This window comes from Salmo trutta, chromosome 38 (genome assembly GCF_901001165.1).
Source record: "Salmo trutta chromosome 38, fSalTru1.1, whole genome shotgun sequence".
Taxonomy (NCBI): Eukaryota; Metazoa; Chordata; class Actinopteri; order Salmoniformes; family Salmonidae; genus Salmo; species Salmo trutta.
Window position 1 is genome coordinate 12,165,984 of NC_042994.1, and position 24,415 is coordinate 12,190,398.

General features: G+C 42.4%; 2 protein-coding genes and 1 non-coding gene across 4 annotated transcripts in view; all 3 read right to left on the reverse strand.

Annotated features, from left to right (window-relative positions):
• Window positions 1-609: 609 nt before the first annotated feature.
• LOC115178917 (BUB3-interacting and GLEBS motif-containing protein ZNF207) lies at window positions 610-7,805 on the reverse strand. 2 transcript variants are annotated; one of them, XM_029740355.1, is made up of 11 exons: window positions 7,629-7,805; window positions 6,973-7,099; window positions 6,737-6,872; window positions 6,406-6,597; window positions 6,094-6,175; window positions 5,823-5,887; window positions 5,128-5,261; window positions 2,932-3,030; window positions 1,979-2,200; window positions 1,592-1,748; window positions 610-1,454 (listed from the first exon to the last, which is right to left on the reverse strand). In XM_029740355.1, the coding sequence occupies exons 1-11, from the start codon at window positions 7,667-7,669 to the stop codon at window positions 1,309-1,311; spliced, it is 1,401 nt and encodes a 466-aa protein (XP_029596215.1). In that variant the 5' UTR covers window positions 7,670-7,805; the 3' UTR covers window positions 610-1,308. The 2 variants fall into 2 exon arrangements, with proteins under 2 accessions (XP_029596215.1, XP_029596216.1); XM_029740356.1 differs by lacking the exon at window positions 2,932-3,030 and having other exon boundaries at window positions 7,629-7,803.
• LOC115179050 (small nucleolar RNA SNORA49) lies at window positions 5,679-5,800 on the reverse strand. The gene has a single exon (XR_003872813.1). It is a non-coding gene; the product is annotated as a small nucleolar RNA SNORA49 (small nucleolar RNA).
• Window positions 7,806-18,600: 10,795 nt separating the features above from the next.
• Window positions 18,601-24,415, reverse strand: part of LOC115178421 (rhomboid-related protein 3) — a 53,937-nt gene continuing 48,122 nt past the window's right edge. The window contains exons 8-10 of the mRNA XM_029739602.1: window positions 20,938-21,038; window positions 19,834-19,894; window positions 18,601-19,337 (exon numbers count right to left, since the gene is read on the reverse strand). Of these exons, the coding sequence (XP_029595462.1) occupies window positions 19,066-19,337; window positions 19,834-19,894; window positions 20,938-21,038 (434 nt within the window). The 3' untranslated portion in view covers window positions 18,601-19,065. The remainder of the gene's footprint in view (window positions 19,338-19,833; window positions 19,895-20,937; window positions 21,039-24,415) is intronic.

The following is a 24,415-nucleotide window of genomic DNA, read 5'->3' on the forward strand; positions in this document are numbered from 1 at the left end:
CCCGACTGTCTAGTTTTTATTTAGCCGATTTTTAGTTCAAAAATATATTGCTCCATTATCGTTTCTATATTCCTGGTTTTAGTAATTTAATATTTTTTTTTTCAGTGGTGGCCACGGTTTAGCAGCGGCGTTGTGCTGCTGCTAAATGCATATAGGGGAAACACTGATGCACCATAGTGAACTAACACCAAATAAGGCCCTCTGACTTGAAAAGCTAGACAACCGGAAGACATGAGTAGGTGGTTTAGGAATAAAGATACACCTGACATCAAGTAAAATATATATTTATCATCAACTACTCACAAACACACACACAGTATAGAGCACTTGCATGCAAATGTTAGTGAACCTAAGGTGAGGAAGATAAACTAATTCAGGGTGCAGGTATTAAATGACTGGATTACTATTAAAAGGTCTAGGCTATAAACTTATCTGCATCAAGACAATGAATATTAAAACATGTTTAAAAATACCAGAGACCTACAAAGTTGACATCCTATTATTTGAGCAATATTTCATAAATACAACATTTATGTACAAACCTTCATGATGAAGGTACTAACCTTCATGGAGCCTCATCCCCATCCACGGGTCAGGAAGAAAACAGTGTTGGATTTTAAGTGAGTTTTATTACAACATAGATTGTTTAAAACAGTACAGAGAATAAATTCACACAAGTTACCCTTTTGATCATGGAATAAACCTGAAATAAGAATGAAGCTAGAGACTGATAGATAATAATAATAATACTCCATAGATCTGGTGGTAAACTACTAAACAGTTGGAATCGTCATCATAAAGGAGGACCCTCACCAACCATACGGTTGGGGACAGGGCGTCCAACAACACACAAAGTGTGCTGTGAGGGCCTCGTCACCGACTTACTCTACACAACAGAAAATCATATATTTACAGGAAACTTGCCTTTTTGTAAGGGGGGGGGGGGGCGGTACGATCATGTTACTCCAGCAGCGAGCAGTCAAAACAATATGAACCTTATTTAACACTTCTACAAACCTGAGTGAAACATGAGAAGAAAAACACCATACATGTATCAAATCTGCACAACGACAAAGTTGTCATTATCATCAAGTTGGTGTGTTTTGTTTTTTCTATGTTTTTTTCCCCATTAAAGATGTCATGTTAAATGTCCGTGTGCTGCGTATATATTTTTTTTCTCATCAATACTTTTCTTCACCATCACTGGTTGGTCTTACTGCTCATTGGCTTGGGCTAGTTTTAAAAAGCACAAGGTGAGAAAAGGTTTAACCGCCAAACCTAGTGAGGGGCCAGGTCGTTGCGACTTCTTCAGTATCGTCCTGCAGGAGACATGACGGGGGGCCTCATGCCCATGGGAGGCCCTCCTTGGTATCCCATCGGAGGGCCCTGCCCATACGGAGGCATCCCGCCCTGCATGTAGCCAGGCATGCCCTGGGGGGGACCACCATACTGACCTGGAGGGAGGAGGAAGTATATTGAAACATCACACTCACAATGCAAAAATAAACATGTTTTGACTGGTATGATACTTGGGTCTTTCGTGCCATCCAAGGCTACAAGTTTGTGGTCTAGTGATGCCATAACATCTTACCATGCATAGGGTGCCTCATGCCAGGCTGCTGGGGGGGCATGCCCTGCTGTGGGGGCATCATGCCGCCCACAGCCGCCACAGGAGGGGCAGACATGTGGACCTGCCCCTGCCTGGGCACGTTACGCTGGTACCGGGGCAACTGAGCCCGTCGCTCCTCCTGTTACCGGGCAGACAAACACAGAGAGGATTCTTAGACAGGACGCAACACTAGCCTATCCCTTTCAGTGCAACGGCAAGGACAAATCACAACTCAATTATATTAGATGTAACTCATTTGTTTTAAACAAATATTACAAGTATCAAAAAAAGTAACACGACACAGATAAACGTACTCTCTCATTCATTACTTACTGTGAAAGGGCAAAACGCAAAGCAGGAGCAACTTACCAGTGAGATATCCTCATCAGGGTGGATCAACTTACTGGTTGCACTCATGGTGGTGAGGGTGGCTGGCTTACTGGTCACTGTGGCAGGGGGCTTGGCTACAGTGTTACTAGGGGGGTTAGAGGAGGCAGAGGACTGGGTGTAGGCGGGGAATGTTGCTTTGGGAGGGTCAGATGAGGTGGAGGGCGCGCTGTGGGGCACAGCTCCAGAGGCACTCTGCTGGGCCTGGGAGACAGGAAGGAAGAGGCACCATCAGATGGGTGAGCGACTCATCATATTCACACACACAGATTACAATGCTCTCCTCGCATAGGAATCAGTTATTTAGACATTTGACCTGTTGATTCCTTAGAAGTGCGTTTTAAACAGAATTTGTCCCATGATTTGGTTGATTCCTCAGATTTTTTTTAAGCAGAGTGCACTGCACATCCAACTAACTCTGAACCGATTAGCACTTTAAATGACTGGAATATAGCAGGATTCCACAGGTGATTATATTCATATAAAATTGCAGTTTGAAAAAGCGATTGAAATGTCAGTTCAGCTGAAACACTCAAGAAAAACTTGTCATATCACACATTGCTGATGAGCATTGCATTGTGCGAAATACCATCTGAGGAAATCATGCTAACAAGTCAGGGGAAGGGAAAAATTACTAAAATGCAAGCTGTGCTTAAACAAAATACATATTTAAATCACCAATCCAGTGCTAAGAAAACTAAGGCAGGCCACACACAGGCATGCAGCAAGTCCTCCTAAGGGAAAGCCGACCGGCAGCTCATCCTTTTGGTGGAGCGATTCATAAAAATGCATAAGGAATGACAAAAAGCCTGCTGAATATGTTAACTTATATGTATGTCAGAACAGACATTTTGTAGCATTCCCAACCAAATCAAGCGGATATGCTGCATGCCACAAGCGTCTATGGGACATGGAAGTGAAAGAGTCCTGCCTACTTGTGGAGTGTTAGACAACAGAGGCTTAGAGGCAGCAGACTGAGAGTCTGCAGTGCTACTGGGAGAGGCTGTGATGGTGTTTGGAACATGAGAGCCCATCTGCAGCATAAAGAAGAGAGGCAGAGTGTGAACAACACTAGCAGAACCTAGAGTGAATACCAGCAGCTCTAGAGGAAATCGAGGAGAGGGCAGTTTGACAATGAGCTATAGTTGACTATTGTTCCTTACTGTGGATGCATTTCCGATACAACTTTGCTATTGCTGCGCCCTATTAGGCTTGGACGGTATACCATGGTATTTGGAAATAGCCACAGGATGGTTTTTCAACAGTGTTGAAACTATTTCTTTGGAGATTGCATAAATGTGAATATTTGTTGCTACATTTCAAGTAAATACCTGCAGTCAACTTGTGCAATATGTTAATAGACAATGATTGCGTATTTCATTTCACCTGTCAGATAATTTTTCATTATGAAGCTTACCACTAGTACCCAGTCACATGGTGTTTGCAAGCACACAACGACAGACCGGAGCCTTGTGAGTCACTCATTGTTGTGCAGCACACGCCAGGTGATCAGGTTACAGTATGGAATTCACAACTAAATGTTCACCAGCTAGATGTTTTATAACTTTTAAGTAAACAGTCTATAAAATGTGCTAAATGCTCTGCAGCTGTACATTTGGTTTGCTAATTTAGTAGCTAGTTAGCTATCTAGCTAAGTGGTTAGCTTCTTTCAAAATTAATTATATTGCCGGTAACAGCAGAAACCCCTCCTGGATCAAGAGCCTTGCTGTCTAATAATTATGTTGTGCGTGCAGCAAACTGTAGCATTTCGAAGTTACTTTTATAATTTTGAGCTGGGATGTCTGTCCTAAAAATAGTTTAGGTCAGAGGCTGTCTAAATGTTCGCGATGTGCTCTTTAGCATTTAGTTACCATTCTATGCGATTTTACATGTACTTGTTAGCATTGCTAACCTTTGGATTACAAATACTCAGCGGGGGTTTGAAAATAGTGTGTTCAGTGCCGATATTACCGAATATACCGATATGGCACAAGGTCGGTATGACAATCTGGATACCGCCCAAGCCTACTCCCCATCATTAACCTCTCTGGGCTGGGGGGGGCAGTATTTTCACGTTCGGATGAAAAGCGTGCCCAGAGTAAACTGCCTGCTACTCAGGCCCAGAAGCTAAGACATGCATATTATTAGTAGATTTGGATAGAAAACACTCTGAAGTTTCTAAAACTGTTTGAATGATGTCTGAGTATAACAGAACTCATATGACAGGCGAAAACCTGAGCAAAATCCAACCAGGAAGAGGGAAATCTGAGGTTTGTAGTTTTTTTTTTAAGTGATTGCCTATCCAATACCCAGTGTCTGTGGGGTCAGATTGCACTTCCTAAGGCTTCCACTAGATGTCAACAGTCTTTAGAATGTTGTTTCAGGCTTCTATTGTGAAAGGAGAGTGAATAAGAGCCGTTTGAACCATTGGTCAGGCTGAAAGCCTTTCGTTTAGTTACGCGCGCAGCCATGAGCACGAGCTCCGTTCCCTTTCATTTCTAAAGACAAAGGAATTGTCCGGTTGGAATATTATTGAAGATTTATAATAAAAACATCCTATAGATTGATTCTATACATCGTTTGACATGTTTTTACAAACTGTAATGGAACTTTTGACTTTGTCGGGACTTAGTGCCCACGCTTTGTGCATTTGGAATAGTTTACTAAACGCACAAACAAAAAGGAGGTATTTGGACATAAAGATTAACTTTATTGAACAAAACAAACATTTATTGTGGAACTGGGATTCCTGGAGTGCATTCGGATGAAGATCAAAGGTAAGTGAATATTTATAACGCCATTTCTGACTTTTACTGACTCCGCAACATGGTGGGTATCTCTATGGCTTGTTTTGGCGCTGTACTCAGATTATTGCATGGTGTGCTTTCACCGTAAATCTTTTTTGAAATCTGACACAGCGGTTGCATTAAGGAGAAGTTTATCTTTAATGATGATACTGATAGTATGCATGTGCCTGAGATGAGCTCACCAGTACAACCATCTTACTACAGAGGAAATCCTCTTGGTGAATTATTCAATGGACACCACTTAAAATGAACAGGGTAAACCAATGAGACAGATATGACAAGCTACAGCTCCATCCCACCTCGCCTCTAGGCAAGGTGACCCACCTGTACTGCGCTGGGGAACAGGGGCTTGCTGACGGCAGCAGGGGCTGCTGCTGCGGGTCGGGGCATCCCTGCCGGGGTGGGGGCCTGGGCCATGTGGGGAATACCAGGACGGTGACCCATGTGAGGTGGCATTCCTATAGAGAAGACATCAGGTCTCAATATCAAATTACAGTTCTTTCTCAAGAATTTAGGGAAGCAGATGGTTTCTAGGTCATGATAGAATGGAGAGTTAACATGATTTGGCACTACTAGAGCTAGGACGATAAACCAAAAATGATCGACATCGACCACTTATCGTGGGCATTTTGCTGATATCGTTCATTACAATAAATAACCTATAGGGCCCTACTAGAGAAATGTGACGTTTCAGCAAACTTATTTTAATTTCATATAGGTGATTGATAACCGAACAATCGATAGCTACAACATTCAAAGTAGTAGTATTTTTTAAGGGTAATATTAAAACAACTGTGGTGCACATTCATGTTTCAAGCTTATCGTTAAATAGAGTTTTGTCCATGTCGCCCAGCTCTATGCACTATTCTAGTGAAATTGTCAGCTCTCTCACAAGCCTCATATAGGAGAATAGTCCTAGATGAGAGGGCCACGGTGCTGTATCCCCTGTCAATGCCAGACCACTGAGTACAGAGTGACTGGAGTAAGGGAGGGGAAGTACCTCCTAGGACAGTGCTTACCTGGCGGCATACCGGGCATCCCTTGCATCATTGGAGGCATCATCCCTCCCATCCCGTGCATCATGCTGTATGGAGATCAAACCAACAGGCGAGTTACAATCTGAATGATCAAATCTAACTGTGAAGCTTTAATAATAAGGCAGATTCTGCAGCGACGGACCAGTTCAGGGCGATATTTAACTCCTGCAAAGAGTGAGCAAACGCACCATGGCTATGTGTGTCATTGAGACAGGAAAATGTTACCCACTGAGTAGTATGAGTTAGTACTCACCCTGGTGGCATTCCGTGCATACCAGGGGGCATCCCATGCATCATGGGCGGAACACCGTGACCTGGCATCATAGGGGGCATTCCTGCATTGGGAAGAAAAGGGAAAGAAACTAGATTTTAAACACCAGGTATAGTTTATCAGACATATGGTGATGAAGGGAATGTATTTTTTCCAGTTTGTGGTTTGTTCAGAATGGGCATGGTTCATTCACAATTCAGAGCAGTTGAACATTTTTGCCAATCATCATTACTTGATGCAAATATCTTACTGGCAGAACAGAGCAATCGTATGGCCATTCAGCCCATGTTCTACCTGAGTAAGCTCCTGGTGGTATGCCTGGAGCCCTGGCCCCGGGGGGGATGCTGGGCTGGGCCATGGGAGGGACGTAGCTAGCCTGGGGCTGGGCAGCAGGCATCTGCTGCTGAATGAACGAAGGGCCTGGAGCATCATCATCGTCGTCATCCTCGTCAGAGTCATCCTGATTCTGCTTCTTCTTCTGGCTCTCTGAACACAGGTGGGTATTTTAGCCACACAATATTTCTTTAAGGTGATTTGTTCTGGCTGTAGAGTTCTATGGCCCAACCCCCCCCCCCCCCTCCCCCTCCCTCCCCATTTCTCAGTACAAATGTTAACACTAACTAACCCTGCTTTTGTTCCAATGTCCGTCTCCTCTCCTGCATATCCTTCTCTGGAATTCCTTCCATGCCATAGATTTCCAATTCTATGTCTACCCTTCCTGGTATAGCGTTGGGGACCCCGTCGATGGTCTCTTTGTGAACCTGAAACACACACGACCCACGCCATCAATGATTCATATCACAAATAAAAGGTATGACAACAGAGATGAATAACCAACATGTTGTTAATGTGAATACCAACCTGCATACAGTGGATTGCCAGCCCTGGACCAGTGTACAACTTCTTGTGACATATATGGCACTTAAAATGTTTGGCCTTTTGATGTTGGATGAGGATCTTTTCATCATCGAAATCTCGATTACAATACCTTCAAGTTGTGAATTAAGGAAATGTCAGAGTATAAACTAACGTCAGCAAGTTAGCTAGTTGGTTTCAGTTAATTCAATCGATGGTGCCTGCTCCCTGCTAATAACGTTACTCCTTTACTTGAACGTAAAGTATAGTTACTCTTTGAGCACAACCTCTGACCACCATCTGACAGACAAAGTATGCCGAGTAAGCGTCAAACTGGGTAGTTGTAGATAGCTACATAATGAATACAATAAGTTACTTTGCTAACTAATAATGCCGCTAGCTAGTTAGCTAACATAGCTAGATTTCCGGCAAAAATGTTCGTCAATATACACCATTTAGGTTAACTTTGTTGAGATAAAACTAAAAGAGAGTGTGGTAAAATTTAATTGCCACAACATTATTACAAACACACGACAAAGTATCAAAAGTGCGAACAGGTCTTGTGAGGCCTACAGTATCTTAGTAGCTACCTTGCTAAGCACTCGAGCCCTCACTTTCCTTTCATGATTTGCGTTTGGTCTATTCCCCAAACCAAAGGATACCAGCACCATGGCTTCATCTGCTTCTTCTTCTTTCGCCCCATCTTTCAGATAGTACTTGGAAAGCTAACGTATAATAACAAACACTGAAATTCGTTCTTATTATGCCATAAACATTAGCGACATGCTGTAATGACAACGCCGAAAATGGCGCTTCTTGAAGTGGAGGAAGTGGATTATGATAGCACCCACAATGCTGTGCTGATGGAACACGTGCACAATTCCCTAAACAAAAGTGATTGAAATACGTCTTTCCAGGATTTTGACGAAGTTGTACATTTTGGGGATTTGATCCGATATAATCGGAATTTAATAATCATACCAAATGATTATATTATTTGATGTTTTTCTGCTCGCGTCATTTCAATGTATTCTGTGCAGGTGTAATAACTGTAATGTCCACATGGGCGCGACATTGCACCATACTATTGTGTGGTGATGAAGGCGTCAATGCTGTTATCAATTCAAATGTAGATCTATATAGTCATTGACTGAGACCAGCTGACTGATGTCGTGACTTGAATAAATACGAATATATTGAGTTGCGGGCCTATCCCTCCTTATAATAGAACAACAACAACAACAACAATTAAGCAATAAGGCACGGGGTGTGGTATATGGCCAATAAACCACCGCTAAGGACTTTTCTTACGCGGAGTGCCTGGATACAGCCGATTAGGCGTGGTATGTTGGCCATATAACACAACCCCCGATGTGCCTTATTGCTATTATAAACTGCTTACTAACGTAATTATATCAGTAAAAATACATGTTTTGTCATACCCGTGGTATACGGTCTGATATACCACGGCTAATCAGCATTCAGGGCTCGAATCACTCCGTTTATAATACTGAACAGCACCAACTTGCAATGCATGCCATGCATTATGATATGGATGTTCAATTTCATTTGATTCAACAAAATGTTCTAGAAAAATGTATTAGATCAGCACATAGACTCAATAGGGCCTATATTGTGAGTCCCCCAGACTCATTTGAATAACTGAAAATAACTATACCCAAAGCTGTGCTCAGCAGTCTGAGCAGAAAGGAAACAATAAATCTACTTCAGAGAATGTCCATCTTCACCCTCCCTCCCTTCTCTTTCTCTCCCTCCCCCTCACTCCCGTTCTCTCTTTCTCTCTCTCTCTCCCCCCCCCTTTCTCTCTCCTAGGTAAATTATTAATTTGGAAAATGGGATATTTATGCAAGTGAGTAAACACAACAGAAGCCAATTTCAGGGCTCCTAATGAATGTTAAGTTGTATAAATTGGGAGCTGCTGTTGTTTCCAGTTCTGCAGTGACTAGACTGAGAGACCACAGTGGCAGCCCCCCCCCCCCCAATCTGAATGAATTAGGGCTGACTCTTGAACTCAACCATTTATTTTATTTGTATATATTTTATTTTACTTTTATTTATTTTTTACAATACAAAAACACACATTAACAAAAACAATAGACAACTTAACTTTCTACATACATTTCCACAAATATGAATGATATCACACTTGCTCAGACCCACATGTTCCCACCATATCCACACCCAATGTTGTTTCTAATGCTTGTAAGACTTCAAATTGTTTGATGTTGTTTCTGTCTGTAGCCAGATTTTAAAATATATATTTAAATAATAAGGCAGTTAATTTCGTTCATTATGTTCCAACACTCCCTCCATCAATATCAGTAATTTTTAAGTCTTGGTTCCAATAGTTTCTATATGTTTTTAATAGATTGTCAGTTGAATAGGCTTTCTGCAAGGTTTGTATATCTGGCCTATTCAGTGGCGACCTGTCATTTTTAGCAAACGTGGGGCATGTTATTTTGGCATTTATACGTGTCACATATCAGTTTGCAAACAATGTAAATAAAATAAAATAAATAATTGAGTTAATAAAGCCACATACAAACTTTTTTTTGCTTTCTTGAGTAAGGCAACTCAGTGCTTTCTGTGGTGGTGGGGCAGCCAGCGGAAAATACTGAGCGTAGCAGCTTGTAACGTTCTCTAGTTGCGCAGTGATTGGCTCAGTGTTCTGTCACTCATGGGGAGCTCGAAAACTCAAGCCCCTTGGGGTGCTGCCATAGAGTTACATTAGAAGTGCCCATCCAAGAAGGCTCAAGGTCTTTGGCCACAGATAAAATTACCTCAAATCCCGTTATATCTACAGTAGCTTTGATTGGACTCATCATGTCAACATCATACTTTCAAAATCTTAGCTAGCAGTCATCATCATGAATCAAGTCGACAATCTACTGGCAAATCCTTTTTAATCCTTGTCATATGAAGAGAAATAATGAAGAGAAATTATAGATAAAACGTATCAGTGCTCATCGGCCATTGGACCTAAACATTACACAACAAGTTGGAAATCGCAAAGTCAACAATGAGTGGTTTGGAAGGAATCAGTGGCTAACTGCAAGCATTGCAAAGCAATCACTAGCCTGCTTTTCAGTGGTGGCTGTGTTGTCCCAAGTCTGGGTTTAAGGGTCTCTTTTCCAAACTTAAAATGATAAACATTCAACGTTGGCCATGCTGTCAATCCAGCATAATTTCTGTCGCTCTCAAAACAACTGTTAACTCGTAACTGGGAAATCTGATCAGTGAGTTCAAGACAACTGGGAAAACAGGAAAAAACGAGCTCCAATTGGGAATATAGGTTTTGAACGGTCATCCAACTCGGAATTGTAAGTCGGGAACTCTGGCCTTTTTCTAGAGCTACGACCTGAAGATCACTGACGTCATCATCATTCAACCTTGTTTTTTTCAGAGATCCCAGTTGTATTGAAAGCACCATAAATCCAGAGAATGTCAGACTTTGATGACAAAATCTGCCCACAATGGACCGCCGCGCCACCTTCCTATTCAAGTGAGCACAGCACAACAAGGTAAGACCAAAAATGTCTTGTATGCTGCTGCATAAATTATGTAATATTCCAGGGAGATATGTATACTGTAGCTAAGAAAGTAATACTAAGTGTATGTTGTGTAATAAGCTGTTAGTAGCCCATGTGCCGCACCCTAATAATTTGGTCTATTTTTCCCTCTTAATTTCATCTAAAGTTACTGTTCTGACTTGGTGTACAGGGAGAACACTGTAAGAACGGCCCATGTTCTGAATTCTGTCGCTGTATATTTCAGAAATGCTGAACAAATAGTTATATTGACTACGTCCGTCCTAGCTCGCTCATTAATGTCTTAATCGAAATTACGGATTGCCTCTTATCCGCTTGTCGTCCCCTTATGCCATATCTCAATTGTCAGTAGAAACCACATTTGTTTAAGCAAGTCAGCCCTATCAGTTATTGTCACGACTTCCACCGAAGTCGGCTCCTCTCCTTGTTCGGGCGGCGTTCGGTGATTGACGTCACCGGCTTTCTAGCCATTGCCGCTCCATTTCTCATATTCCACTGGTTTTGTCTTGTTCCATTACATACCTGGTTTTCATTCCATAATTACTGCATGTATTTAGTTCTCTGTTCCCCTCCATGTCTTTGTGTGTAATTGTTTGTTTGTGATGTGGATTATTGTCGGGCGCTTTACTTTTGCTATGTTCCGTGTTTTTTGCACGTTATTGTTTTTATGTGCTGTCATTCGTGGAACGGAATTAAAGTGCGCATTCTCACTACACTCTGCTCTCCTGCACCTGACTTCGCCTCCCGTACACACCCTTGACAGTTATGTTTTTTTAAAGACAGTAAATGAGGCTGAATGAACTGTTTGGGTGCCAGACAAGGCACCGCTGATAGCCAGGTGTAGCGGTGGTAAAGTGTTGGGACTGCAGTTGGGACTCTGCTTTTGGGACAGTTTTACAGTGCATTCGGAAAGTATTCAGACCCTTTTACTTCTTCCACATTTTGTTACGTTACAGCCTTATTCTAAAATTGATTTTAAAAAAATGTCTCTCATCAATCTACAAACAATTCCCCATAATGACAAAGTGAAAACCGTTTTTTATAAATTGTTGCAAATGTATTAAAAAAAATAAACTGAAATTCCTTATTTACATAAGTATTCAGACCCTTTGCTATGAGACTCAAAATTGAGCTCAGGTGAATCATGTTTCCATTGATCATCCTTGAGTTTCTATAACTTGACTGGAGTCCACCTGTGGTAAACTCAATTGATTGGACATGATTTAGAGAAGCACAAACCTGTCTAAGGTCCCACAGTTGACAGTGCATGTCAGAGCAAAAACCAAGACTCTTCCTAGAGCTGGCCACCTGGCCAAGCTTAGCAATTGGGGGAGAAGGGCCTTAGTCAGGAAGGTGACCAAGAACCCGATGGTTACTCTGACAGAGCTCCAGAGTTCCTCTGTAGAGATGGGAGAATCTTCTAGAAGGACAACAATCTCTGCAGCACTCCACCAATCAGGCCTTTATGGTAGAGAGGCCAAACAGAAGCCACTCCTCAGTAAATGACACATGACAGCCCGCTTGGAGTTTGCAAAAAGGCACCTAAAGAATGTCAGACCATGAGAAACAAGATTCTCTGGTGTGATGATACCAAGATTAAACTCTTTGGCCTGAAAGCCAAGCGTCACATCTGGAGGAAACCTGGCACCATCCCTAGGGTGAAGCATGGTGGTGGCAGCATCATGCTGTGGGGATGTTTTTCAGCGGCAGGGGCTGGGAGATTAGTCAGGTTCACCTTCCAACAGGACAACAACCCTAAGCACACAGCCAAGACAACACAGGAGTGGCTTCGGGACAAGTCTCTGAATGTCCTTGAGTGGCCTAGCCAGAGCCCGGACTTGAACTCGATCGAACATCTCTGGAGAGACCTGAAAATAGCTGTGCAGTGACGCTCCCCATCCAACTTGACAGAGCTTGAGAGGATTTGTAGAGAAGAATAGGAGAAACTCCCCAAATACAGGTGTGCCAAGCTTGTAGCGTCAAACCCAAGAAGACTCAAGGCTGTAATCGCTGCCAAAGGTGCTTCAACAAAGCACTGAGTAAAGGGTCTGATTACTTATGTAAATGTGATTTTCAGTTTTTTAATACATTTGTAAATATGTCTAAAAACCTGTTTTTGCTTTGTCATTATGGGGTATTGTGTGTATATTGACAACGGGAAAAAACAATTGAATTCATTTTAGAATTTTATTTAATTTATTTATTTCACCTTTATTTAACCAGGTAGGCAAGTTGAGAACAAGTTCTCATTTACAATTGCGACCTGGGCAAGATAAAGCAAAGCAGTTCGACAACATACAAAAACACAGAGTTACACATGGAGTAAAACAACATACAATCAATGATGCAGTAGAAAAAAAAAAAAAAAAGAATAAGGCTGTAACATAACAAAATGTGGAAAAAGTCAAGGGGTTTGAACACTTTCCGAATGCACTGTATGTAGGCCCTAACAGTTTGCGGGCACCATTTGTCACCGTTATAGAGCAATTAATGTATTGGTTAGTGTTGTGCTGTATAGAGGCTTTGCTGGCATGCATCCCCCTAAAAAAAAATGTTTTGCCCACCAAGATTGACGTTCTAAAATCGCTACTGGACCTATCTATCATATGAGTATCTGTTTCTGACTCAAGTAGAATTCCCTCAACATTGCTCTGATGTCCAAAAGCTTTTAGGTCAACATTTTGTTGCATATATTTGAAAATGTCTACATTGTTCTGTCCAAAATTACTATCTAATTCTGTAATGAAAAAGTTGTATTTCCTATTACCATGTCATTTACGGTTTCTATGTCTTCAGTTCTCCATGTGGGCCAATTTATCGGTGAATTCTGTAAAGCTGTCCAAGGATTTTTCCATAAGGGTGAGTTTTCAGGAAGTGATAGTGGTTCTTGTAGAATGCGTTTCATTTTGTTATAGTGTTCTTCACTGTGAAGTTGGTCATGTTCTTAGCTCCATCCTTTGAAAACAGACATGTGAAAAGATTCTGGGGATGAGCAAGTGCATCTTCAATATGTACCCATGGTTCCTCTTTAGTGCATTTAACAATATGTTGCAAGTAAAAGCCTTGGATGGCGAGTTGATACAATTCCAAATCTTGAAGTTCAAATCAAATGTTATTGGTCACATACACATGGTTAGCAGATATTAATGCGAGTGTAGCGAAATGCTTGTGCTTCTAGTTTCGACAGTGCAGTAATATCTACCAAGTAATGTAACAAATTTACAATGACTACCTGTCACGTCCTGACCAGTATAAGGGTTATTTGTTATTGTAGTTTGGTCAGGACGTGGCAGAGGGTATTTTGTTTATGTGGTTCGAGGTGGTGATTTATGGAGTAAGGTGTTTGATTTATTATTTCCGGGTTTTGGTCTATGTTCTATGTTTTGTATTTCTATGTTCTTTCTGGTTTGTTGTATTTCTATGTTTAGGTTTATGGGGGGTTGGACTCTCAATTGGAGGCAGGTGCTTTCTCGTTGCCTCTGATTGAGAGTCCTATATATGGGTAATTGTTTGGTTTGGTGTTGTGGGAGATTGTTTCTTGTTTTGCCTGTGTGAGCGCGACAAGACTGTTTTGTTATTTTGGTGTTCTCTTTATTTAAAATAAATAACAAGATGAGCATCCACATTCCTGCTGCGTTTTGGTCCTCTATTCCCGACGACAACCGTTACACTACCTTATACACACAAATGTAAAGGGATGAATAAGAATATGTACATATAAATATATGGATGAGCGATGGCCGAGCTGCATAGGCAAGATTCAGTGCATGGTATAGAATACAGTATATACATATGAGATGAGTAATGTAGGACATGTAGACATTATTAAAGTGGCGTTATTTAAAGTGACTAGTGATACCTTTATTAAATCCATTTATTTCATTTATTAAAGTGGCCAGAGATTTGAGTCTGTATGTTGGCAGCAGCCACTCTATGTTAGTGATGGCTGTTTAACAGTCGGATGGCCTTGAGAAAGAAGCTGTTTTTCAGTCTCACGGTCCCAGTTTTAATGCACCTGTACTGACCTCGCCTTCTGGATGATAGCGGGGTGAACAGGCAGTGGCTCGGGTGGTTGTTGTCCTTGATGATCTTTTTGGCCTTCCTGTGACATCGGGTGGTGTAGGTGTCCTGGAGTGCAGGTAGTTTGCCCCCGGTGATGTGTTGTGCAGAACGCACTATCCTCTGGAGAGCCTTGTGGTAGTGGGCGGAGAAATTGCCGTACCAGGCGGTGATAGAGCCCAAGAGGATACTCTCGATTGTGCATCTGTAAAGGTTTGTGAGTGTTTTAGGTGACAAGCCAAATTTCTTCAGCCTTCTGAGGTTGAAAAGGCGCTGTTGCGCCTTCTTCACCACGCTGTCTGTGTGGGTGGACCATTTCAGTTTGTCTGTGATGTGTACGCCGAGGAACTTAAAACTTTCCATCTTTTCCACTCCTGTCCCGTCGATGTGGATGGGGGGTGCTCCCTCTGCTGTTTCCTGAAGTCCATGATCACCTCCTTTGTTTTGTTGATGTTGAGTGAGAGGTTATTTTCCTGACACCACACTCCGAGGGCCCTCGCCTCCTCCCTTTAGGCTGTCTCGTTGTTGTTGGTCATCCACAAACTTGATGATTGAGTTGGAGGCGTGCATGGCCACGCAGTCATGGGTGAACAGGGAGTACAGGAGAGGGCTGAGAATGCACCCTTGTGGGGCCCCAGTGTTGAGGATCAGCGGGGTGGAGATGTTGATTCCTATCCTCACCACCTGGGGGCGGCCCGTCAGAATGTCCAGGACCCAATTGCACAGGGCGGGGTTGAGTTTGGGGGGTACTATGGTGTTAAATGCTGAGCTGTAGTCGATGAACAGCATTCTTACATAGGTATTCCTCTTGTCCAGATGGGATAGGGCACTGTGCAGTGTGATGGCGATTGCGTCATCTGTGGACCTATTGGGGCGGTAAGCAAATTGGAGTGGGCCTAGGGTATCAGGTAGGGTGGAGGTGATATGATCCTTGACTCGTCTCTCAAAGCACTTCATGATGACAGAAGTGAGTGCTACGGGCGATAGTCATTTAGTTCAGTTACCTTAGATTTCTTGGGAACAGGAACAATGGTGGCCATCTTGAAGCATGTGGGCACAGCAGACTAGGATAGGGACTGATTGAATATGTCCGTAAACACACCAGCCAGCTGGTCTGCGCATGCCCTGAGGACGCAGCTAGGGATGCCGTCTGGGCCGGCAGCCTTGCGAGGGTTTACACGTTTAAATGATTTACTCATGTTGGTCACGGTGAAGGAGAGCCCACAGGCTTTGGTAGCAGGCCTTGTCAGTGGCATTGTATTGTCCTCAAAGCGAGCAAAGAAGTTGTTTAATTTGTCTGGGAGCAGGACGTCGATGTCCGCGATGGGGCTGGTTTTCTTTTTGTAATCCGTGATTGACTGTACGTCAAACGTCTTACATTTGAGCTGTTGAATTGCGACTCTACTTTGTCTCTAACCACCCTTAGACTTAGGGAAATGTAAACCTTTCCTATTTATTCTCTGAGTTTTATTTGCCCATATCAAGTCTGTTATGGCCAAGTATACTAAGAATGTCTTCTGTGGGGTAATTAGTGTTACCGAAAACAAATATAAAAACTTCGGGAGCCTTGCCATTCTAAAGAGGTTTATTCTACCTTTAAGATTCATGGGGAGATTGATCAATTTAATTAGACCTGCTTTCAATTTGTTAAGTAATGAGATAGTTATCTTTATGTATTTTTTCTTTGTTTTAACCTATTTCGCATCCTAAGTATTTAATATTTTTTGTGGTCCACTTAACGGATTGCTGTAGATCATGAGTTATTCTTTTTATTTTCCTATTGCCATTATTTCAGTTTTTAGAGTATTCCAAAAATATTTTGAAAAAAGGAGGCATTAAACTCAATATTAGTCAGGTATATCAGGAGATCGTCAGCAAATAAGTTTAGTATATATTCATGTGTACCAATACTGATACCTGTTACGTTTGGGTCCTCCTGTCCAATTATTTCTGCAAGCGGTGCAATTGCCAGTGCAAACAGGAGGGGGGAGAGAGGACATCCCTGTCTTGTGGCCCTTTCTAAAGCAATTTCTTCAGATAATGTATTATGTGTGTATATTCTTGCTTTCGGGTATTTATATAATATTTGTATGAAATGTATTATTTCAGCTGGAAAATTGAATGCTTCCAAAGTTTTGAATAGAAAACACCACTCAAGACAGTCGGTCGAAAGCCTTTTCCACATCAACAGCCATTATTGATGTCCTCACGTATTTCATTGATTACTTTGATATCAACTGTTTTCCTCAAGGCCACGTCGGCCACTCAGGCTAGAGCTCTCGCCAAACACCATTTGGAAAGTTAATCCGATTTTGTGACTGAACCAGCTTTGGTCCGAGGAGGTCTTTTCGCACAACAGCCCTGACCACAGAGAAAGACTGGTGTGTGTGTGTCTGGACACTATGATGTTTGGAGCGAGGCAAAAAACAATTGGGTTTGTTTAGATATCTTCACAACGCTGAGGCCTTTTCTCTATTGGTCCCTTTGTGGTCTCCATGGTTTGCCTATGTGAAAGAGGCCTTAGTCTACTCTAGACAATCAGTTTGCTGAACAGTCATCTCAGCTAAAATGTCTGGCTGGGGTAGTTGTGCAATAGGGTTATTGTATGTGTGTATGTGTTTGTGTTTGTGTGTGTGTGTGTGTGTGTGTGTGTGTGTGTGTGTGTGTGTGTGTGTGTGTGTGTGTGTGTGTGTGTGTGTGTGTGTGTGTGTGTGTGTGTGTGTGTGTGTGTGTGTGTGTGTGTGTGTGAGGGGGGGCAGTAAAACAAAAGGCATTGAATGAAAATGGTCTTTCAAAACACTTGTGCAGGTTGAATCATAAATAACACCAAGAGGTCAGAATGCGTTTCATTATAAAAACAGTTGAATGTATTCCAGTATTCAGTATTTACATATCAAATCTACAAAATATGCACTTGTTAAAATATTGTCAGTTACCACTATGTTCCGTATCATAGACCTTATTATATACAATCAACAAATGTTAAATACACAGGATATTTTACACATCACATTGTAGACCAATTCAAGAATCAACAACCGGCTATTGTATGTTAAAATATTAATTTGTTAATAATTACAGTCTTTCTTATTATTTATTTTGTGTGAAGCAGCATAACGTGAGGTTAATTTAAAGTACACGCTTGAGCTAGCCTGGGTGCCAGTCTGTTCCTGGCACCATGTCAACTCCATATCACTCATTGTCATGCCAAACATCTGTGGCTTGACAATGACAGCAATGGAGTTGGTAAGAGCACAAACAGATCTGGGACCAGGCTAATTTGATCCTTGGTTGGTTGAAATGCGACGTGTTCTCCTGTTTGAAGCAAACACAGCATCCAATACAACATGACTTAGCTTTCTCCTTAAGGGCGTTGACGGTGCAGTACTAACTGAAGGCTAACTCTGGAGAGAGGGACCTATTTACATGTAGCACCATTTCCACAGTCTGTAACATAGTTAAATATTGAATACCTACCAATAAGTCTGTGCTAGAGGGAGAATGCTGATGTTCAACTCAACCAGTACTCATCCCAAAAGGCAACATATTCCCCTATTAATAAAACGGTACATGTTCTCTGTAGTGCTCTGTCTTTTGTATGCTATTGGTTAAGGGATGGTTTTGGCAACAGTCAGGAACACAGAGGGTTTGAACATCACATATATCTTTGTTTCAACTTCCATTCCCATTTGCACATGACAAAATAATGTAAGTCAGTGTTGCCCGGATAATACTGTCCACTCCTGCAAACGGCACACACGCACACACATTTACATTACATTTGAGTCATTTAGCAGACACTCTTATCCAGAGCGACTTACAGTAGTGAATGCATACATTTCATTTAAAAAAATTCTCCGTACCGGTCCCCCGTGGGAATCGAACCCACAACCCTGGCGTTGCAAACACCATGCTCTACCAACTGAGCCACACGGGACCGAAGGCAACAACAAAAACGTAAGCCAATTCTCCCTGCAAATGCCTAGCTTGAGTACCGATCTCTTTCTGCTTTAGCCATTTGTCTTGCCAGACATATTGTGAAAGGCAACAATGTAGCATCGTTGAATGTCTAAACAGTCAGGTAACCAAAGAAAAATCAGGAAGTTGGAACAAAACCATATCACGTCAGATGTACTCAGTACAGTATAACATGTCAACAGTGGAACATTTCATAGCTTCAGTTCAGACTTACAGATAACAGTACTATAGTATGACAGATCGAAGACATGTGTATCATAACAATCTCCAACCCTATGAAATTGTCCTTTATTGAAGCTAGCTGTCATAATATCCTCTTTCTTACAGTTATAGGCACCATTGGGTTTAAGAGGAGATGCCGCCATACTCTGTTCCATACAGTACTCTAAAATGAAGATACAAATTCGGAAGTCTTGGACCTAGATAGTTATGTTCCATTGGATCTGAGGTACGTGGTTGGCCCTCTCAGTTTGCCCTCACGGGCTGGGGGAGCTCACGGCGTGGGGGGAAGCCGGACGTCCAGCAGGCTGTAGGCGAAGACGTTCCAGAAGACAGCACAGAGGACAAAGAGGAAGTAGACGGAGAAGAAGATCCAGAATAGAGACTGCTCTTGGAGACGCTGCTCGTAGTTCTGGAGGACTACAACCCCCAGGGTGAGCCCCACCATCACACCCCCCAGGTGGGCCACAAAGCTGGGGTTGGGGCAGGGCGGGAAGGCCGGCGGGTAGAACCGCAGCCACACGGCACGGCCGAACTCCACACTCACTGACGAGGGGGGAGAGAGAAGTGTCACCATAATGCTGGTAATCGTCCTGTTTCCATAGCGAACAAGTGATATTGCTATTTTTAGTTTATTGTAAATACTGCTATGTTTATCTCTTACAAATCATGGTAACTTGCCAAATTGTAAGCGTATGCTTATACTAAAGAGAAAAATAAGAAGTTGGTTATGTACTATAAAGGTTGAGACGACAACAAACCCATCCTCGTTGCTCACATTAATCTTACATGAGTGGGTATGTTCTTTCTAAGCTTCTATTGCTAGCCACAGGGCCCTTCCTGTCTCCAAACCTACATCCACCGTGGTACTAACTAGGTCAAGAGCAAGGTTATTGTAACAGTACGCAAGACTGGAGGTCCCTCTAGCGACTTTGTTTTTTAATGATCCAAATAAACCGTGTGCTGGTTTTGGTTACCTGCAGGCTGTGGCTAGTCACACAGTGGTGTATATAGAGAAACTTCAGAGTTTAGACAGACTTACTGCAGACCAGAGCCATGGCCATCCGGAACAGCTTAAACTGACATTTCATACCCGACCAGTTCTGGGGAGAGAGGAGCAGAGTGAGTTGATGACAAAAGGAGTGAGAGAGAGAGAGAGAGCAAGATAAAGGGTTTATGATTCAGGCCAGGAGTTTTCCCATGTTAGATAACATAGACCTGGATTTGTCCCTGACCATGTAACCTGACCAGGAAAAACTCCTGGCCCTATTAATAATGATCCACGACACTAAGCCTCTTTCATTACCTTCATAAGATAGTAATGTAGCAGACACCTATATCCAACGCGACTTACAGAACTGTCAACATTCAGAGTGACACATAGATTACAACAATAACATATCTTTCCCCTTCCATGATAGCTTTCAGAGCCAACAAAGATATCATGTGATGACCCTTGATCTTCTGCCTATTCTTGCTGTTGTAGGAAATCGAATATGTCTGAGAGGAGGAAGGACCCCCAAGGATTGTAAAGTGCCCACCAGTGTAAATATTTGATGACAGGGACCATCCAATCATATAGACAGCAGTATGGCCTTATGTCCCCTACTTCTAAGGTTATGACTTTGTAGGGTAGTATGCATGGATCGAATCAAGGCCAAAGGTGAATTTACATGCAGCCTCAGAATGGGAGAAAATCAAGTTATATGACAATTATCTAATTACACTCTTTAACACTACGCAGTGCACACATACTCACGTGCAACACACACACGCACACACACACACGCACACACGCACGCACACATACTCACGTGCAACACACACACACGCACACACGCACGCACGCAAGCACACGCGTGCAACACACACACTCACGTGCAACACACATACACACACACACTCAACACTTTCAACACTAGATAGTCGACACACCCTTCCACTCTTTGTAAATGGTAAAGCTGAAAGGCAGGAATGTATGTAATCCATAGACTGACAGAGCACCTGCTGGGCCCCAGAATGCCCTGCTTTGATGCCACATGATGTATGTCTGAGCGTGATAGTCATCTCATGACAAGAGGCCTGCTCCTGCTCTGACACACACACACACACACACACACACACACACACACACACACACCCTTACCATGACGACGTTGGCCAGGTGTGCTGAGACCAGGGCGTAGACTCCTCCAGACGACCCCACCACCGGAGCAGTCATATCAGTGACAGACACGGCCAGGGAGCCTGCCAGGGTCAGAGGTCAGAGGCTAGAATCAATCAAATAATCAATCACCTTCATATTCACAGGATCAATAGAGCAAATTCGTATTGAATAGGTCAATTCGTATCCATAGCTATAATGTATCTCAGAGCAGCTTCGAATAAATAACATTCACAGGTAGAAACAGTAGATACTGTATATGAACGCAGTCACTCCTGATGTTTTTTGTCGTTGTATTGAAGCACAAACAGAGGCTTAAATTGGTCAATGAGTCGCCATTGATCATTGTAAGAATGATATGTATCAACACAGTCTGTTAGGAGACTCTTGGTGTTACACTGAATGGAGCTTACCACTGGTACCATCGTGGCACCAATTCACCCCCATTCACACAAGAGTCAACCAGGCATTAATAGGAGTGAATATGGGGCAAGTGAAAGGTTGAATACCCAGTGAAAAGTGGTGTAATACAACCAGAGCAACAGACACAACCAGAGCAACAGACACAACCAGAGCAACAGATAACTGCTTGCTGAGGGGGAGTATTGAATTACACACATAGAGAGAGTTCCTAGTGTTCCCTAGGAAGGTGTGTGGACAGAGGAGTTCTGACACACTCTATATGCATGCATGTGTGCGCAGACACACACAACACACAAGTGTACACGCACGCACGCCCACCTACCCACACACACGATACCCCAGGGGTGTATTCTCCCAACTCCTTAGCTCAGCGACCATTGGCCGGCTTGCTTGAATTATGGATGCTAACTACATGAGACGCACCTGCCTCCGCAGCACAGGGGAACATGTGGGGTGATGAATGATCTCCAGTGTGTGTGTGTGTGTGTGTGTGTGTGTGTGTGTGTGTGTGTGTGTGTGTGTGTGTGTGTGTGTGTGTGTGTGTGTGGCTGCTGTCATGAAGAGGCTGCTCTGTGGGAACTTCACTATAGTAGACCCCTTTCCTGCAGTCAAATGACCTAGTGGCCTCATGGGTGGAATGTTATTCATATTTTTCATCATTTCATAATTAATCAACATTATTTCCAAAATCCCGTCGAAAATCCGGTGTTTCTATTTCAAACGGTTTTGTTATATTTCAGTCTTCTGTGATGTATATAAAGTGTAATATTGGGATGCAAACTCAAAATGTAATACATTCAAACTCTATATCGGACATGGTCTTCTTTCTTTAAAGCCCATAACCATGTGTGTGAGGTGTCTACTTTTGTTTCAATGTAGATTTGTTTTAGACTACCAAGAAACCCTTTGTGAGACCCTGATTTAGCCCACTGCAGTAAAAGGTTAAATTACCATACGATATTAAGTCATCACAATCAGGCTGCTATTTCTGGAAGGAAAACAGCCAGGGGTGAGCTCAGCCAGGGGCGCGCTCAGCCACACACACATATGCAGTAGTGGAAAAAGTACCCAATTGTCAAACTTGAGTAAAAGTAAAGTCACCAAGTAAAATACTACTTGAGTAAAAGTTTAAAATGATTTGGTTTTAAATATACTTAAGTATCAAATGTAATTGCTAAAATATACTTAAGTATCAAAAGTAAAAGTATAAATCATTTCACATTCCTTATACTAAGCAAACTAGACAGCACCATTTTCTTGTTTTTATATTTTATGGATAGCCAGGAACACACTCCAACACTCTGGCCATCATTTACAAATGAAGCATGTGTGAGTCTGCCAGATCAGAGGCAGTAGGGACGACCAGGGATGTTCTCTTGATAAATGTGTGAATTGGACCATTTTCCTGTCCTGCTATGCATTCAAAATGTAACAAGTACTTTTGGGTGTCAGGGACAATGTATGGAGTAAAAAGTACATTATTTTATTTAGGAATGTAGTGAAGTAAAAGTTGTAAAAAAAATACAAATAGTAAAGTAAAGTTCAAATACCCCCAAAAAACGACTTAAGAAGTACTTTAAAGTATTTTTACTTAAGTACTTTACACCACTGCATATGTGAGATCATGCAAATACACATGCATGTACAAATCTCTCACACACACACACACACACACACACGCATGCACACGCACGCACACGCACACACACACACACACACACACACACACACACACACACACACACACACACAATACAGAGGCTCCATTCCCTTGGTACCACCATATTGTCAATGGTTTGATTTGAGGGAGATGAAGGACAAATCGGATCTATCTTTTTTAGTGTAAAATCAATATTCCTTTAAGGAGGACAGGGAGGAAATACTGTTTGTCAGACTAAAAGAGAGAGCAACGAGACACTAAAGACACACACACACACACACACACACACACACACACACACACACACACACACACACACACACACACACACACACACACACACACACACACACACACGCACACACTGAGACCAAGCAGCCACTACATCATCACTTAGAAGTTTAACAGTACATCACATCATCAATTAACTAGAAAAGTATGAATGTAGTGTATTATCTGAAATACCTGAACTAGCTGTAGTAGTTAGTGCTTTTCCTGAAGTAGGCTGTTACCAGGTGTCATTTAGATCAAAGCAGAGGAGGTGTGTGTGTAATTAAAATGGATTTAAGCATCAATCACTGAATGGAGATCTAAGCAGATGATTACATGTTTCCTGAGACACACACACCCCCCCCCCCCACACACACACACACACACACTACCACACAGCAACACACACACAGCAACACACACACACACACACACACACACACACACACACACACACACACACACACACACACACAGAGAGAGAGAGAGCGAGAAATATAGAAATACACACAAACGGAGAGACACACACACACACCTGATAGGCAACACACACCGCGTGTGTATGTAGACCGATGGGAAGACCATTATTACCACAATTATCTCTGTTAATATTATTGTTTTATCACTGTAACAACACCCACACCCACTAAAGGACTTCCTTCCCTTTGTAGTCTCTCTGGAGGCACTCTGGGTCAGTTGTTGGGTGAGAAACTGACATGTCATCTATCTTGTTTGTTGGTTAAACTTCCAAACTAGGACACCAAACTAGGAATCCTGCTGCCAATGAGGGAATACTAAGTTTGGCCACATTATGTACACAGCATCAGTGCTACTCATCATCAGAGACAGGTAGAGAGTTCAAAGTCACTGACTGTCCTTTAAAACTTCGCTCATCTTATAATTATCACAGATACTGAAAGTGGTAATTCAGTGTTTCTCGTTCTGTGCCTCTACGTGTGTGTGTGTGTGTGTGTGTGTGTGTGTGTGTGTGTGTGTGTGTGTGTGTGTGTGTGTGTGTGTGTGTGTGTGTGTGTGTGTGTGTGTGTGTGTGTGTGTGCTTGTATTGCTATCCTCGTGGATTCCGGAAATCCCCAAAAGTCCCCACAA

Excerpts from the sequence above, each read along its gene's own strand:
- LOC115178917 (XM_029740355.1), bottom strand. The coding sequence starts at position 7,669 with ATGGGGCGAAAGAAGAAGAAGCAGATGAAGCCATGGTGCTG. Across the intron at positions 7,100-7,628 it reads CAGATGAAGCCATGGTGCTG|GTATTGTAATCGAGATTTCG; the intron begins GTATCCTTTGGT and ends CACAACTTGAAG. Across the intron at positions 2,201-2,931 it reads TGTTGTCTAACACTCCACAA|GCCCAGCAGAGTGCCTCTGG; the intron begins GTAGGCAGGACT and ends CCTGTCTCCCAG.